General features: G+C 40.8%; 1 protein-coding gene across 3 annotated transcripts in view; it reads right to left on the bottom strand.

The window, feature by feature from the left end:
• The window catches only part of LOC109465611 (dipeptidyl aminopeptidase-like protein 6), a 198996-nt gene that overhangs the window by 108778 nt on the left and 70728 nt on the right, over positions 1 to 19490 (bottom strand). Inside the window, exon 1 of one of the 3 annotated variants that reach the window (XM_019762969.1) lies at positions 12503 to 12670. The exons of the other annotated variants lie outside the window; for them this stretch is intronic. Coding sequence (XP_019618528.1) covers positions 12503 to 12538 — 36 coding nt within the window. The 5' untranslated portion in view covers positions 12539 to 12670. Of the gene's footprint in view, positions 1 to 12502; positions 12671 to 19490 lie in introns of those variants that run through there. 3 annotated transcript variants of the gene reach the window in all.

Below are 19490 nucleotides of genomic sequence, written 5' to 3'. Positions count from 1 at the left end.
ATATTATGATATATGATATATGTGTATGGACCAACAGCTAAGAATCCAGACTCACACACAAACACACACACTCACACACACACGCACACACACACACACACACACACACACACACACACACACACACACACACACACACACACACACACACACACACACACACACACACACACACACACACACACACACACACACACACACACACACACACACACACACACAATGCCAATCCGCACAACATTCCAGACATGCCACGATTTTCCTGGTCAGTGTATCGTGACTTGAGCACCAATTAAGTGGCTGACACTAATGAATGTCTGTTGTGCAGATGCCGTTCCTGTCTACTTTTCTTACCGACAATCAGAGGATTATAATTACCCCATCTATTCTACAGTTCCGTGGTAACATAATTGATGGTGATCAATCTATTGAAAAGTGGCGAAAGATTCAGTTTCGCAGAATAATTTCCACACAGAGATCGCGTACACACAACGGTCTACCCTAAAAGAGCGAAAATCGCCACATCAACATATACATGTACCACCGATGTAACACTTAACGCTTCAGGCATGCAACAGGTGGCAGCGCTCAATAGACACCTTTAACTGCTGTGATTTTCCGACGGTTTGAACCAAAAACAACGACTACATCTTACCAGAACATGTCCCTGTTTCCCCCCTCCTTTCCTGGCAGGCATGTTGTGGAACTATTCACGGCCTGTTTTGTTTTTAGGTTCGAATGAGAACTGTGAACCCCCGCGGTACACTGCAAACAGTTCATATCATTGGCTGAAGCAGACTGGTTACGTAAAACTGCAGGATTATTTCCGGGGGCTGGGGGTGGCAAAAACAAGCTACCATAGAATGATTCCAGAAAGAAAAATTACATATTTGTTTGAAATGACTTATTATGATTGATTGCTTCGAAATGACGTCTGTAGAATTGAAATTATAAATAACTCGCTTTTGTCGTTAACCGGCACTGCGTCTACAAGGATTCTAAAGGAATAAGTGAAGATCAACTATAGTATTTCTAGTGCCATATCAACTGACGAAAACAGAAAAGAGTTTAAATGCAATTCTCGTCACATGTGGCACCCGGACTAATTCAGCTAGGCAGTTGTAACGTCTGTTAAACGTCAGCGTTGATACAATTGGAACAGTTAAGATTATAGTCTTACCTAATTGGCCCCTGATGATTGATTTATAATGATTGGTTTATGGTAAAGGCATTCAGCAACACGCCTTTATGGCACAGTCGTCTAACGATAAACGTCACGCTTACATGTGTTATGCTTGACATTGGGAGTGATATTTAAATGCAGGAGTGCGTACATGCACAGCTAGCGATGTCGTAGGATTTTCAAGCAGGCTATAGCAGAGCCAAGACGAGCTCAAGGATCTAAAGCCCTGTTCAGACGGAATCAGTGAAAGCGCTTTACATGTGGTTTCCACCGAAGCCGGTTTCAAGTGGCCCTATCTGAACGCTCCAAATCACATTGAAATCGCCTTAATCCCAAGCCACTTCGAGAAGTGGTTTCGAACCGGTTTCCCCGGATACGCTGGGAGGGGGGAACCAGCAAACAGGTCGTTGACCTCTAACCATTATAACAGGCTACCTTGTGCGTTTTCATCAAACAACAACTAATGTAGATTAGGGGAACCATGATCGGGCACCGGTGGAAAGGAACTTTTGGCACGTGGACCAGATGTGAGGAATGCGAGTTACTCGAATCGCGGTTCAGGCGGTTTGGTATGAACAAGGCCTTTGAATTGACTTCAGGTTTTTACCCTCAGCCATTCGTTTTGCGTTACGACTCCTTTACAAGCTGGGCAGGGATCAAAACATCTCGTCTTGTATATCCATAACATTTTGAATAAGCCGAAGACAAGTCTTTAATGGAAGGCAGTATTATCTACTTTAAATACAAGAATGCGCACATTCTATGTGTCACAGAATGTATACATTCAGAACATTAACAAAATATGGGATTACGGGAAAATCGTCGCAGCTGGTTAAACAAATGCCAAATATTGGATGGGTCGAGTACTCTCTCTCTGTAGCCAGGGGCTGAGGTTTACAAACTAGGCTACAGCACAGCAAGTAATTTTTATGGATGACATCAGCGCGCGCATTAATTGTCGCCTGATTTTGGAAAAAAAAAAAATTTTGTTACCCTCTGACAGTGGTCAACATGCCGAAAATGGGCAAAGATGTCTGTTGCCATGCCGGAAGGTGGATGGCAGATAATTATGGAGACAGGAGACAAGAAAAGACTGATTCAATGTTTTGTTTTTTACTTTGATGCAGTGATATGTGATCGATACTGCAACTGGCTGCGTATATGTGATGTTCTCACTGAATGAAAAACCATTTGCACAATTATTGAGTCAAAATTTGAGAACGTAGGAACCTTGTTTTTTTCGGCCCGCCTTGTTTTTTTTTCACCCGCACGCATTAGATTTGAAGTCTGCGGATTATGTCATCCATACAATTTACTTGTTGTGGCCTTACTGGGGTGGAATCTCCAGGATCGGGAGTGCTAACTCGGGTGACATCAGGTGCGGCAGGTAAGGTTTTGGAGCACTAAAACAAACTCGATACGTTTAGAGGTCTCTTTTAACATAATCGAGGTGTGGCTCTCCCAAGGATCTCCCACTCTGCTAAAAAACAGGAATACGAACCGAGAGCCTTTCGATTCAGACAATGCTGAAGACAACTATAGTATCCTTCAACAAAGATATCATAACCTTTTTCTTTTGTCCAATGCGAGAGTTCTTCACTGACGAAAACGCTACCCCAAAATTGGCGGCCGGAATAATTTATGTTCAATAATAGTCACCGTCATTTAACTTCCAAATGCTGCAAGTATGACATTCCCATTAGTTACAACTATGGAATTGCGAAATATTCTCATTAATTAGGTAAATTAGGCCTTCATTTACATAATTGATATCTGCTGATTTACTTTTGTTCCAATTACATATGTCACAACTTTGACTAGTCGTATCATGGAACGTAGCGGTTTTATACAATTTCCTCATGAATTATGCAAATTAGATCCTTATTTGCATAATATTATGCAAATAGCAATATTGTCATCTGATTATGTCAAGCGTCACTTAAGCTACCCACATACAGAGCCACGATTACTACTCTACCAGTTCTTTTAATATTTTCAACAAACGCCCCTGTAGTTCCAGGGCAAGCTGCTGGGGGCCAAACAAAGCGCCACTTCTTCCTTAGCATTGGAGCTACCTACCATCCAAAGTTCGTGGCCCTAGCACGTCCAGATCATGGGATATCAAACCCGGAAGTTCTGCTGCAGTACCATAACAAGCCACCAGGGGCCCCAAAGTCTAATCATTTCGAGGCCTCATCAAGACCTACCCACCTACCAAATAACAAGTCAATTCATAGAAGCCTTCTTGAGTTATCTAGTCGACAGACAGACTAACACATACAGGAACGCCTCCGAAAACATAACCTTTTCGGTGAAGGTAATGATCACACTGAACAATAGTGAAGGATGTTCTACGTCTGTAACGAAAGTCCAATTTTAGCATGTTCGCAAATTAGAACGTGGAAATATCGAAGCATTAATGTTATATCTGTACGGCGTTACCGGGTCCGGTCTCAAGTCGTCATTTCCACATCACACAAACCAGAGGTTTGGAAAAAGGTTACAGTAGTACCTACTAAATACGTAACTGTTATCTGCATTAACGTAGTATATGCATTAAGTCATAATATCCTTCAGCTAACTTACACATAAGTATGGAATTCCCATCATTTACCACTAAAGAATCATATCATTGATGATGCAAATTAGGTCCTTATTTCCACAATTAGTATGTTTTACTGTTCCACCTGCCATAGATTATACACGTTGATGTATCAAAGTCCTATTTATAAAACAGAAATTACAGAGTTTTTCCATTGATGATGCAACTGAAATCCTCATATACATAATTTGTAATTAATGACGTATTTCTCTAAGCTACTTGCATACCTTCAAAATACATTACAATCATGAAAATACCAGGAGGCCCATTTCTTAACTTAACCTTCATCTTTCCAAGACTTATACACAAATCAAATATTCAGGCCTTCTTAAGTTATGCTGACGACAAATAATGCCGAATCATAAAAACACATATAGACTGACAAACAAACAAACAGACCAAAAACAATACCTCCATTTTTCAAGGAGGTAATACCGCAAAGTTTCAAGATTTACGGTATGCACTGAACTATTGCCTTGACTTTCTGGTCACACCACCTGCAGGAAAATTCCGTCTAGACAAACGAGTTTCAGATCCCGGAATAATGTCGTTAGGGAAATCTCTACCCAGGCGATTAGAGACGGGAAATATACAGGGATATATGAAATATCCAATTTTGTATGTGAACACACCACATACGACAAGCCTCTCTTAGCGATCTAACACAGAACTACATCGCGAACCCTGTAGCAAATTATTATCAAGTCCTTACAAGCGGGATGTGGAATAGGTACGAGAAATGGACAGCATTTGTCCAACAGGTAAGTAGATTGTATCTGCATATGAACGGGTTGGCTGCTCGATTGAAGAGAGCCTTCATGCGGAAGATGTTGTAGCTGCACGACTGCTTGCATAGTTTAACTATACTGATTTAGGAGAGACAGTCGTTTCAACGCTTTATGTAATGGCGCAATGTGGCTCGTACGATACCAGCCCTTTGATATATTCAACTGGACGAGAATATTCAAATGAACGATAAAGTAAAAAAATTCTGTCTACTCACTCACTCACTCACTCACTCACTCACTCACTCACTCACTCACTCACTCACTCACTCACTCACTCACTCACTCATTCCGCGTAGCCCGCTCGGAATCTCGTCATAACTAGCTCCATAACTCTCTATCGTCCACCGCTGCAGACATTTAGAGTTCATTCCACTGTCAGCGCTAGCTTCCAGCTGTTTAATGTAAGCCAAGTGTCGTCTTCCACGACTTCTATTTCCATGAGTCGGGTTCCACAGTAAGAGTTTGTGTACTAGTAACTGCCTCATCCTTGTTTGTCAAACAGTGGCCTATAAAACGTGGTCTCCTTTGCCGTACACGTGTTGTTTCAGCAATCGGCGGTATATTCTTGAAAAACTCACGGTTTGTCATTCGTAGCCTCCATGAGACTTTGAATACGTTTGTCAGCATCCTAGCATATGGGCCATTTAACGTTAACCTTCTCTCCGGAGTTTTTGTAAGTGTCAAACACTCTGAACCATAGAGAAGAATTATAACAGAAACTAGAGGTCGGAGATCTCGTCTTCGTCAGAGGTACATCGTTCTAGAGAAATTAACATGCGTATTCTTCACTCTTTTCAATAATCAATTTGGTCTAAAGAACAAAAGAATCTCTGTACTATTTTTATGGTATAGAACACCCTGAAACGGTTTGCCGCAGATTATACAGATGCGTCGTCACCCGTAGCCCCCCCCCCTACGTTATTTGAGTTTGGACTGTTACTGGAAAAAAAAACGTTCAAGAAATTCTTACTGTGTTGAAAGTGTCACGACAGCGCCGCAAAATATAATAAGAGAAGATGTTATAAAGGAAAGAATCAGAACAGGGCGACTACTGCTCTTTGTTTCTTGTGTTCTTTGTGTCCTAACATTTGTATTTCTACAGTTAGTATATTCCAAATCTAGGCATCTCGTTTTTCGGCCCTTCGTGTTTTTATTGCGCGCTTGCCTTAAATTTAAGGTAATTAGATTTAAGGTCTCCAGTGGACATCATCCATAGCAATTACTTGGTGTGGCCGTAGAAAATAACCTGACATATGTCCAACCTATCCTCCCCCTGCTGAAGTTATAGTACAATCCCTCAATGTGACGTAATTTGATCCCATCCCATTATGGGGTTCCCCGGCTATATCCAGCTGTCGGCTGTCTCCAAGCAGATGTAGGTGGGGGATTTCTAAACACAAAAGGTCCTATTACGGGGACATAACGACCTCCACGACTCTCATCTTTGAACTCAATCTTGGAGACCACCACAGTAACATGCCTATCAAATTTCATTAACTTCTATCCACACATACAAAAGTTATCCTGCTCACAAGAAAAATTAACAAAATGCCCCCTGTAGTCACAACGAAACCCCCCACGAAGCTCAGTAACGAACTTAACCTTGGTCCCGACAATAGTAAGCACCACATCGAGAATTATAATCAACATTTTACAAATACTTGAGTTATCTTGCTAACAAGCCACAAACACAAAAGGTGCACTAACGTGACGCACGGACCCCCCACGAAGCCGAAACTTGTACTTGACTTCGGCCTCAACAGCGGTAATCTGCCTGCCAAAAATCATGGACGTCGAATCATGCCTTCCGAGTTATATTGCAAAACCCACACTCCGGCGAGACAATTTCATAGTCCTTCTGACGAAGACAATGACATAAATTCTGACAACTTTGTTCAACCATTTAGCATAGCGTACAATACTTACTTCCTAAGGGCAAACGACAAATAAAGCAATGTCACGATGAAATTTGTTTATTTGGTCTAATAAAATTACTTTCTGCTTAGATGTAGGAAAAGGTTCAAGAGATTTTTAAAAAATAATTCTCCCGAAAATTCACAAACGGAGTTAGTCTCCAGTAACGTAGGCAGAAATCTCTCAATGTAAAGACAACAAAGAAATGAAATAGTAAACCTGAACTACTAGTATTTATTTTATTCATTATTGTGAACTGCTGATTTTCATTTTCCCACTGGCTCCCAAAAGGAAATACTTAAGATAGAAAAGGCTGGTTGCTATTGTTATTACTTCTTATTGTCCTAACTTGATAATTAGATCAATAATTAGGTCACATTTTGGGTCACCTGAGGTCATATGCGGGTGATTATTGGGTTGTTTAATGTATGGATTGGGATGAATAAAGACCCGGTTTTGATTCTATTTGTGACATTACGGCGACATAAGGAATGTGGAATGGAGCCTTCTGATTGGTCAACGTCACCCGGTTATATGATAATGAATATTAAATGCATTGTCGCCCCATGTTGGTAGTGACTTTGAAAAACCATCTGATAAACGAACCTAGCCCCCTGTAGTAGTTTCATTTAGTGTTTTTCTCTTATTTCAACTCATACCAATTATTATCATTATCATTATTGCACTGTATTTATAACGTACATTACCTTATTTCATTGTCATTAACTTATACCGTACATTATTTGATTATCATTATTGTATTGTATTATTTCCATTTTCTATTGTATTATTTCCATTTATTGATTGTATTTAATTTTGTATAGTTTAGAGGAGGAGGGCCTAGTATAAGCATTCCATGCTTCTCCCCTCCTCCTGCACCTGTTTTATCCTTGTTTTGTATTATTATTGTCTGTTTTGTTAATGTGCAAACTAATAAAATCAATCAAAACTATCATGACGATACAGCACCACGGCAGCCGGCCACGCATCTCTCCTGTAAGCCCGAGTGTGTGAGGATCGTGCCGCCCCTGCTGACGGACAGCACCAGGATTACTTTATCATCCTCCTCCAGACGGCGTCTTTATAAACGGCGTCTTTTGACGTTCATTCAATAAAAGAATAAGAGATTATGAGCTTTACAAAAAGACACTCCCAGATAGTAAATCTCCACCAAGGAAGCGTTATCATTGTCTAGAAGATTTACATGCAGTTATTTGTCTTCTCTGGTTGGTTAGAAAGCTGCAGTTTTAAAACAATCTGCTAGGAGCCACAAAATAAAATCATTTCAATCAAATTGGCAGGATGCCTCCACATAAAAAAAACAAGAGAACTGAGATTCCAAACCTCCGGGAAGTATTATATAATGTACATGCTCACAACGACTGCTGACAGTTTCAGATATCATATGAACAGTAATGTTAAGAGTAACGCTGCATGACTTAATGCTCATTCTCATCAAAATGTACAAAATAGTGATTTTTAGGGTCGAAAAACAGATGAATTCTTTTTCAGGGCACACCTACCTTAATTTTTAGGAAAACATCTTGATTAATGATTACTAAAAATAATAGCTTAATTGTCTTACCGAAAATTGGTAAGATATATGAAAAAATGCAATTTTTGGTGCGGCAAAAAAAAAAGGAACATCAGAATGAGCAGGGTGTATAGCTTGTATTCATGACATCACCTCAAAAGCCATTAGCTTAGGCGTCAGTATCTATGGATGTACGGCGTAGCCCATTATTTATATAATACATGTATAAAAGTACTACTATATAAAACACTAATTATAGAATTTCCTCCTTAATTATACAAATTAAGTCATTATTTGCATAATTTGCATTTAATTATGTACAACTCTCTCTCTCTCAGCTACCTCCACAAAAAAATGATGAAAACACGTTGTTCCTATCTGGACTTATTGGCTTTTAAAGATTACGCCAGCAAGTCCCCTGCAGTTCCAAAACAAACTGCGAGTGGGACCAAACTCACACCACTTATTTCTGACAGGAAAAGCTATCTGTCACCAAAACATCAAGACCATAGCATGTTCAGGACAAAAGATCCAAAAACCGTAAGTTCTGCTGCAGTACCAAGGTCATCCACCAGGAGACCCATATTTGACCTTGACCTTGACCTTTGTCTTCCTGAGAGCAACCTACCAAATATCATCACAATCCATGAAGGCGTTATGAAGTTATGCTGACTACAAATGTGCGGAAACACAGACACACAGACAGACAGAGAGAGAGAGAGAGAGAGACACGCCAAAATTACAATACCTCCATTATGTTAAAAAATGATTACGTCCTCCGAGGCTCTAGCCTGGCTCTAGGCTGCACGACTCAAGAACTCAGCACATACGTACAGTGCCGATTCATAAATTCCGAAAAAAGCCAGCATGTGCCGGCTTGTCAGATATGTCGCTATGTGCTGCCGTAAATTCACAATACTAGCTTTGTATTCCTGTGGTTGCATTTTTATTTTTGGCCGGAATTTTTTTTATTCGCCCGCGCGCACTAGTTTGGGGTCTTCAGAGGATATCATCCATAAAATTAAATCTGTGTGCCCTTACGTATAAAAAATAAAAATCAAGATTTAGATTTAGAATTAGAATGCGGGATGATTTAGTTTCATCGTCATGTACTGCGTTGTGCCTACAGGATACAATTGTTGAGGCTCATGAGTGCATGTGATGATGTTAACCAGTGTATCATTTACAAGAAAAAATTGATTTATAAAAGGTTTTGACTTCCTAGTTGGCAACAGACAATTGGAAATAATTCTGCATCACATTATCGAGTATGACAGAAGTTCTTTCGTACTGATGCAGCCCCTTCCAATTAGAACAAGACTGGCAATGAAAATATACATTGCCATGGCGACGGTGGTTGCTGTTCGAGTTATTGTTTGCATGGCACTGCCATTATTTCATGATTTTGAGGTAGCCTTAAGTCTAGACAGATACAGTGCACTCCTCCCTAGAGTGTATAGTGAACGAACCCCGGGGTCACAGAAACTAGGGCTATCTGGGGCAGACAGGTCTTCCCAAGGGTTCCAGGAATGTGGGCATAGATGTGGGTCAGAGAAATGCCTGTGGACATTCCGCATGCCCGTGGACAAAATGCCTGTACCATTCCTAGAATTCTTGCAAACTGCACACAATACTGTACCATTCGGCTCCCCCCTGAGACGTCGCCAATATCTGAGGACAGGTACTCATGATCCGGTCTACTAGATCCGGTCACAGTCGTAGTCGATCGTATTGCAAACTGAGAGCAATCTTGGGATAGTTGTGCATATGTCGTTCAAACTTCAGCTGTGTCGCTGTGTTGATCTTTGTCGTTGCTGGACTTTGTCATAGCCTACTTGAAAATTCTACGACTTTAGTTAGTAGTATATTCATCAATCAGTGACTCTTTTTAAAGGTAAAAACACGTACCTCCAAATTTTCGATGTCTACTGTACATCTTGATCACGGAGTGACCTAGTCTCATTCTACGTGACTGATGAACCTCTTCAACGATAATCTACGACTTTAAAATCGTACGACCATATCAACTACACAATCCCTCCTGATCACAACACGTCTACCGAATAAAAACGAGAAAGGGAAGATTTCAAACCTCTGCGAAGTACTTGTATTTTTAGTTTTTGTGAGTATATTTGCACAGTCTGGCGTACTTTCAGAAATGGCAGAAACCTTGCAGGTATGAGAGATATTCAATCACTCCGGATCTCCGTGAGAATTCGGCCATACAAGCACATGTCAGGGGTTTTTATGCCCGAGCTAATTCGCTACTTAGACGATTTCGCTACATTTCAGCAGAGGTTAAAAGGTTGCTGTTCTCGGCGTTCTGTTCGCCAATGTACTGCGCACAATTGTGGTCTATGTATAGTGTGGGAGCAATACCCAAACTACGGGTGGCATACCACAGTGCTTTTAAAAGTTGTTGTTTTGTGCTGGCAGGTATGCAAGTACAAGTTATCTGTTTGCTAAGAACCGGACAGACACGGTTTGACGCTAAACGCCGTAAGGTTACCCACTCATTCGTTTCCCGTCTGTTGTCGTCAGACAATGAGATTATCCATCTCCTTGTGCATTCCGATGCCTTCCGCCACAGTACGTTCTGGCGGCATTATGTGGACTTAGTCTTCTCCAGATAGTTTTAGATTTGTTTTTAATTGTATGTACTGTGTTGATATGGGCCATGGGCCTGATGCAAATAAATAAATAAATAAATAAATTTTTATTGGTCGTAAGTGGGTGTACCTCCAGTGAATGTGCGTGTCACTTCCTAACCTACAGGCAGACCATTTAGACTGCCACCTTGGCCTTTAGGTCAATCTGTGGTTCGAGCCCCCCTCCCCCATCACTTTCTGCCACTCTACTGCATTCAAATATCTAGGAACACACGCAAACAAACCTAAACAGGAACAAGTATCGACCGTTCTAGCTGATCACTTCGCAAATGACATCTGACGCCTGGTGCTGGGCCCTATTGACACTGCTGCAGAAGCCCAGCTGTGTCGGTACTTACCTTTACATCTGTTCATCCCCTTTTGACCCAACAGTTAACCTCGCTGAGAAGAATTAAGAGCCTCGTCAATTTGTGTAGGATGTCCAATTGTATCAGAACTAGGTCAGTGAATAGATAATCAGCTCACAGAAGTTCTCTAGAGTATTAATAGTCAAAATACACTAATACTATTTTCAACTCAATGCTATGACTTTTTCATATACAAAATAGCTCGACTGTGTATTTAAAAATATTTTCCTTTCGTCAACTCTCAAAACAGGTGCTAAGAACAATTTTAATAATGACCCTCTTTCGTGTCTATTTTGTTCGAAACTACTTATCTGCTATACTAGTATACCCTACGACACCCAGCCAAAATGTAGGGAATGGTAAGTCCTGTACGTTAAACGAATTGTAAACGGAACCCTTATAAGAGAACCCTGCGAGTTTGTATCGTTGGAGGTGACGAATAAAAACCAAATATATATAAATTTATCCTCGATCCCACACAAACAACCAATCGCGGTGAGTCTTACGTCCACTTCTCGGAAGGATCGATATGACCATATGTAACAGGTATGGGGATTTGTTGGTCTTCTGTAGCATTTCGAGCTTTGTCAAACCTTTTTAAGAGTTGACTTAAAGCAGCGACACTAAAAATGACACGTAGAGGATACGTCTTGCAATTTACAACTATATGTAACTGTGCACTTCAAGAAAATACACAATTTCTATACTTTTTCCACAATCACCGTTCACGTTGTACACTAACGTGACGGATTATTTTTTATGGAGTCAGCCCATTTTGATACTGCTGGTTTTTGACCTTTCACCTGTGTGTGTAGTTGTTACGGTTGGCCGACAAACAAAAGAGGTGCGGAATGGGACCCATTCACCCTCACTGTACCGTACATGTACAGTACATGTAGAAATAGTTACAGCCCTTCAACCGTAACGCCCGAAAGCACCAACTGCATTGCGCTAGCATACTCGAAGGCACAAGCTTATTTTGTTCCATTCTACGCACCTACTGGTGCCTTAACTTACCGTGTTACTGTGTGAATGCGAGATTGTATTACGGCCTTTTCTATGAGTATGTTTTGTAAACAAGGCACCTTGATAGACGAGAGAAATCACTGTGACACCTCCATGTGTAATCAGGACACATTTCAATGCAAAAAATCATAATCTCCACCAACATTGATAAAATACCGTCACGAGTAAAGGCAGTTTATAAAGTATAAACAGATACGCTTGGTTTGCGAACAATTCTAAGCTGCAGAGAACCAGTGCTCACTAACACACGTCACATAGGTCGTGCCGATGCTTCACAAACCACAGTGCTGACTTGACACAGATCTATGTGTAACAGTAAGCAAACTTTGAAGGTATGTGTCGTTCATGTTGGGCATAGAACTTCTTATGTGGCAAATTATTGAATATACATGGATGGGTTTATATACTTTACTTGCTACTTGCAAATGTAGTCACTTACCTCAGAGTAATGCCTACTCCCTCGAAACGGGTCCATACGTGTGTACCTTTGCTTTGTTACGACTTAGTAAACACAGCCTATGCTTTGGTACCAAACTTTTGGGGTTAGTTGGAAACCCAGTGCAATTGTCGTAGACTGCACGGCTTGCTAGATGCGGCTGACGGTGCGCCAATGTGTGTTTTGGGAGAGGTGTCGGTTTGCGACTGAAGAAACACTACAGGTATCAGGTGTAGCGTCTTCGGTGTCATGTTGACTTTGTAAAGGCTTTGCTAACGGCGCCGTCACATTCGTCCTAGGCCGCAGTACGATTTGATGTCGTATAGTTTTTAAGCAGGATATAACAGAACCAACCAACAAGGAACATTGCAGACCTAGCAGCAAAGGCTACTCCTCAGCCATTTTCCACCACCTACAACACAACCAGGTCACTCTTTCAAACTCGAGTCCACGGATATCTTAGACCGCGAAACACGCTGTTGGGAACGAGGACTTAGAGAAGCAATATATGAAAAAATATACACCCTCAACAGGTAAGGGCTTCTTTCACCAACTTGCACCATCCTTATCTTGACTTGTCTAACTTTTGTTTCCTTTTGGACTTTTCAAAGAATTTGTCTTCACTTTATTTGCATATCAATCAATAGTTCGTGCTAAGCCATATAAACCTGCATTTTTCCTGCAGTCTCTTAGTGTCACTGACGTCTGACCGCTTCCAAAATGTTATCCAGTTGCTTGAGTAACTGCTTTTGGGCGAATCTTATTACCTGGATGTCTAACCTTCATCGACGTGTCTTAGGCAGCGTTTTCTTTACGAGACAGCTGAATTTCGTACGACGTATGCACGAATGCCCCCTGTTTGCCACCGTACGACGATTGTGACCGGATTGTAAAATATCACATTCAGTGTTCCTTCTGTTCTGTTCTGTTCTGTTCCTTCCATGCTCCTGGCTCTTGATACTAGCAGCCTTCAGAAGCAGGTTTGAACCGTAATTTTCAACACAGAAATTGGACTTATAAAAATGCCCGACTCCTGCCTTTGTCAAAGAATGAGCAATCGATCGCTTTTTACAACCATACTTTGACAGAGGGAGTCATGCTTTCCTATGTTAATATATGGGAATTATGTCAAAACAACGTGGTCAAAATTCATATACCTGAGTTTTAGGCCTTGAAAAACACACATTGGCAGGGTAGTCCAGCCTCTCAAGTCTCCATTTACCACAATAATAAAAAAATCCTTCGCACTGGAACCATGCTAAAAGTCTACCCGAACTTTGAGACGTGCCCCCCTCTGGACGGCTGATGACCGCATGTAAACCTATATCTTCTTCAGCGAGCCAGACAACACAAACATGGATGTAAGTGTGTTTTTTTTAAATAAGAAAATACTACAACTCTTACCAGAACAAAAACATTTCCCAAGAAAAATATTTCATACACTGGTTTGAATTAATCACGGACGAATTGTTGTTATGGCTGTTGCCTGCAAGAGTCTTGCTTAAACATATATACACGCACTGCGTTTCTTCCGCCGCTGTGTTCGACATGTCCAGTCCTGCACAGACCAAAATTAAATTACCAAGGGCCTAACACAGGCCTAACACAGGTGACGGCGCGACTGTAAGGTCGTGTTTATGTGAAGTCACCCAAACCGCGATTCGGGTAACTCACATTCCTCACATCTGATCCACGTGCCATACATTCCTTTTAAAACGTGCCCGATCACGATTCTCCGAAACTACATTCATTGTTGTTTGATGAAACACGCTAGGTAGCGTGTCATTATTGTCAGAGGTCAACGACCTGCTTGCTGGTGCCCCCCTCCTAGCGTATCTCGCCCGAATGCCGACGTAGTCCCACCAGAGGCGGTGAAGCTCGTCCTAGAACGGACACATTATTTGACCATTACTACTCTTTAAGTTGCTGACACGTAAAATTTGGTATTGCATATAAATAAAGAAATATCACCCCGTAATCCATGACCAAGTGAAGTCACATTGAAATCACATTGCGTTCAGACGCAAAGCGGGAAAACCGATTCGAAACGGTGGCACCTCTAGAAGTGGCTTGGGATCGAGGAGCTTTCAATGTGATTTGGAGCGTTCAGATGGAGCCATTTGAAACCGGCTTCGGGGTAAACCACATGTAAAGCGCCTTGGGTGACTTCACATAAACACGGCCTAAATCTGTGGCGAACCCTTTCAGGATGTCCGATGGAAAAAAAAGAGTACAGACCAAATTGAATATTAAAAAATAGAAAAATACAAACGTCTATATCACTAAAACAATGAACCTCTCACGAAGGCATGAGATCTCCGATCTCTCTAGTTTGTGTACCACAAAGGAGAAAAGAGACTACTCTATTTTTTTTTATTATCAATAAGTGGTCTTCATTTTCATTTGCATAATTGATATCTATCGTGACTTTAAAGCAACACATGATCAAACATATGCTTGAAAAACACCCACTTTGCGCAGACCCACTAAAGCCAGCAACGCTAAGGACATGTTCCACAATTCTATGATTCTATTTTGTGAACAATGTGCAATACATGTAAGTTACAGCCTCAAATTGACACTGTGATGATGGAATTTGATATTTTCTTTCAATAAAAGCAGAAGCACCTAACCTCGAATTTTCAGCCGCTCTTAAGTCCATGACGATTTACTCTAAGCACGTGTCTAAATGGACAAGTGACTCGAGTAATGAATCGTAACTACCTGGAAGGCGATATCGGCCCCCGTCTCGGCTGGTAGGCTGGTAGGTTCTAATGTAGGTAGCCTATTTTACTCCCCTCAATCATCGTTCAGTGTCTCGATGATTTATGATAAAATGTCCCGATGATTCGATGATTCGATGTATATATGCATATATGCTCTAACGAAACCGAGCTAAGTCGCATGTGCTCCAAAACCCGGTCTTTTGGGAATGTTCACGTTTTGGGAATGTTTCACCTATATATGACTCTTGGCAGGGTGGTGTCACTGCCCAGATACGCGATGTTATAGATTACACCTCCCTTCCTTGTTTGGTCTTACGGTAGCTCTAACTGTCGTAGGAATCGTGTTGGTCTGTAGCAGTATATTCTGGGTTGTGAAATAATGAAATACCAGACTTACCTAGTCCATGCGATTGTGAAGTGTCCAGGGTACATGAAATAGAAATAAAACGTAATATGTTAACCTCATAATCATTATATCCATATCGACATTTATCTTTAATTATGGCTTCACCACACCATGAAACATATTGTTTTCCCTCATGTTTCTTCTCCTTCTTCTTCTCCTTCCATTTCGTTAAATGGATTCAATTTCTTCTTCATTTTTGGGTCAAATAACATGAAAATGGGCATGAAGGTAGCCAAATACCCCCAGGTGTTTTTTCTTTCATTTTTTTGCAAACGTGCTTTTTTGAAATTTAATTTTTTTAAATTAATTTTTTTACATTTTCAGGCAAAAATGTAGATTTTGGTGTAGATAGGGAGCCCTAGTATTAAATCCGAATGCCCTGAAATTCGGTATATAGATACCTTAGACACTTGTCCACAGAATGTCATTCACGCTTTTGACATACACCACATTAAAATTGTGTAAAATAGGGCTTTTTGGCTATTTTTGCACAAAAATTGTACATTTAACGCCTAATTTGCATAATTGATACATATACAAAAATGCTATGATTTCTTAAAGGTAAATGATGGACATTTCATACTTGTAACATGTGTATGTTATTTAAAGGTAACATCACTTTGCATATATTATGTAATATATAACAAACCCTTGCCCATTGATAGGACTTTTACATAAGTAATATATGTAATTTGAGTTGAGAAAACCCTATATAGAATAGATTATGTAATTACATTGTATCACATCAGGATAGTCGGGTAAAATTCCAAAACCAAATGAAATTACAAAGGCTCTAAATATTTTCATGTAGGCATGAGGTCTCGGAATTCTTGTTTAAGAACGTTTTAAGTACGACAGGTTTGATTAGGTGTCATTTGTCATTAGGTGCATCATTTGAATATCAACTGAATTTGTACTTGTGTAAATAGATATGAAATTCTAGTGTAACAAGTTTCCAAACAGGTCGGCGCTATAGTATACCATCCTCTGAATATTTGTGGTCATTATGATGATGGACGGGCCTCAAGATAGCAAAGAAAGCCAGTCATTCCACATTTAAAAAAAGAGAGAGAAAATTCTTAGTCCTAGACCGCGATTCCTACAAAATCGTTCAACAAGAACCTATATGTGTACAGATTCCATCAAATTAGAATAGACATTTTTCAATGGTTTTCGGTAGGTATCGGTGTTAGCTCTAGGGAAACCTCAGTTAAGCCCTGGTCACAACCCGCCGTACGTGCTTTTTGTCCGTACGTTTTTTGGGAGGCTACGTCTGCTACGTTTATTCTGAAGTGGGAAAGGAGTGGCGTCAACGCACGTCACTCGCACGGTTTCGCAAGGTGTAAGAGTGTGGTCTGCACGCCACGTCTGGCCGTGAGCGGTTGCGTGCATCCTGCGTTGCGCAAGTGGTAAGTGAGTTGTATGTGCTTACAACGTACGATGTCCGTGCGATTGCAACTTTACCGTAAGGAGGCCGTACTCACACGTGCTTCTTCCGCACGACACGTACGTGGCACGTGCGTCGCTCGTACTCGCACGCACGGGTGGTGAATCCGCAGACCGCACGTAGAAAAAGTTTTACATGCACTTAAAGTTCTACGGCGTGTCTGTGTGCTCCAAAAATCCGTAGGATTCCGTACGGAGGCGGTACTCACCACGCACGGATGCCCTACGTTTGCCCACGTTTTTGCACGTAGACAGCACGCAGAAGCACGTACGGCGGGTTGTGACCGTAGCTTTAGGCATTATCCAAGTTAGGCCACACCGACTTCATTTTATGGATGACATCCACGCGCGCATTGATTTTCGCCTGTTCTTAAAAAAAAAGATGACGTTCTCCGACGGAGGCTCTGGCCTGGCTCTAGGCCTGGGTAGTCCATGGTAGTTAGCCACAATACTGAGCCGTTGGTGACTAATGAGCATCGCACCCAGGCTACTGAAGCCCCACGACTCAATAACTCAGTACATGTACATACGTACAATGCTGATTCATAAATTCCGCAAAAAGCCAGCATATGTACCGGCTTGTCGTATACGTCGTTACGTATTGCCGTGAATTCACAATACCAGCTTTGTATTCCTTTGGTTTAGTAGCATTTTTATTTTTGGCCGGAATTTTTTTATTCGCCCGCGCGCACTAGTTTGAGGGTCTTCCATGAAATTAAGTCGGTACGGCCTTAGAACGATGTAGAATTACATCATTACAAACTATTACCCATAGAACCTTGATTACCACAGAACTTCTGTGAGTCACACTGGCTCCTGAAAAATAACTTTTCTACCAAATAAGGACATGCAATCTTTTGAAGGTCAGTAGGTCAGGTGATTGACCCACATCTATCGACACTTTTCCCATGATTGACGACACAGCACGACCGTTATCTCACAACACTAGACATCCATCCGTCATTGGACGGGTCGCTGCGCTACTGTAATTGACCGTATCTACCATCAATCTTGAGTGAAATGTATTTTTCCTGGAAACATCTATCTTCATGTGCATCACGTATCGATATACACATTATATGTTATACACATTAAAACATTTCTTTAGTACTTGAATTGAATTGAAAGAGAACGTAGCACTATCAGGACAGGGTGTAAGTGAAAAGAAACAATTTGAAAGTGGAAATATCATAACACATTTAATGAATCAGAAAAATTCATATTTCTTATGAAACTTGACAAATCATGTATCATTAGTTCTATATGCTCGTACATCTATAACTGCGTTCAAGAAGCGAGAAGAAGTTGAACATGTAAATAGTACATCACATTAGTATGTATAAGTATCATTGCTGTATCCTTTCCTTGTCTATTCATGACCTGTACTTAGCTTGTTAGAGCACAAAGGTACAATAAAGGTCTTTCATTCATTCATTCATTCATTCATTATAAGAATATAGCATTTGGTATCAAGACAGAGTACAACAAGATATTTAAGATGTCATACCTCCATGAAATGTTTAGAGAGTTTCCTTTTGTATTCATTATTGTGACTTTCCCGCTGATTTTATCTATGCATTTTCCCACTAGCTACCCTAAGACAACAGGCATACATATAGCAGGGAATTGAAGACAGGAAACGAGATATCCCTTTCTGGGACCTTTGACCTACCTTTCGTAACTGTCAGAGTGCAAGAAGTGTCAAGCACGTGGAGAAACCGTGACTTCGGAAACACAGGCAAACACACGTCGAAAAACAGCCATAAGCGGAGGTAATAAAATGGGAGATACTGAAGATGACACATTTTTGAAAGTATAATAAATGTGTAGTGAACGGTGTGCCCATAGTCCTGTTTGTATGTTTATGAAAAGTGCCTATTTTCTTACTCGCGAGGTAACTAAATATCGATATTGCGATCGATGTGCGTTACCATTGCCCTGGAGGAGATATTCAAAATCATTGATTTCTTTCCTTTCATATTTGTAGACGTACGGAGCGCCTGTAACTCTAGAAAGATCGACCCAATGTAAACAGACGTGTTGTGTGGATGTGTTCCTGGTGTACATCTTAAAGTATGGATACATTTGATAGGCCATCCGATTGCTTAATGCAACGTCACATTCTACATAGTAGAGTCAAATCGCCACCACCTGGCGAAGGCAACCGCCTCCAGACATTAACACGGCCCTGCTCTATACTACATATTAGTTAAAACCCTTTAAAGAAACAACTATCTTATCCAACCAATTTTTTTGTCCCCAGGGGGCATTCTCCAGCGGCAACCCCCCCTTGTAAATGTTATGTATGTAACGTTATGTATGTAACGTTATGTCTGTCAGTCTGCCAGTTCCCACACTTTATGAACTTCATATATTATTCGACTTTCCATAGAAACCGCGTAAAATACATATA

This window comes from Branchiostoma belcheri, unplaced genomic scaffold (genome assembly GCF_001625305.1).
Source record: "Branchiostoma belcheri isolate BF01 breed outbred unplaced genomic scaffold, Haploidv18h27 scaffold154, whole genome shotgun sequence".
NCBI classification, from domain to species: domain Eukaryota; kingdom Metazoa; phylum Chordata; class Leptocardii; order Amphioxiformes; family Branchiostomatidae; genus Branchiostoma; species Branchiostoma belcheri.
This window is presented reverse-complemented; position numbering and strand designations above follow the sequence as displayed.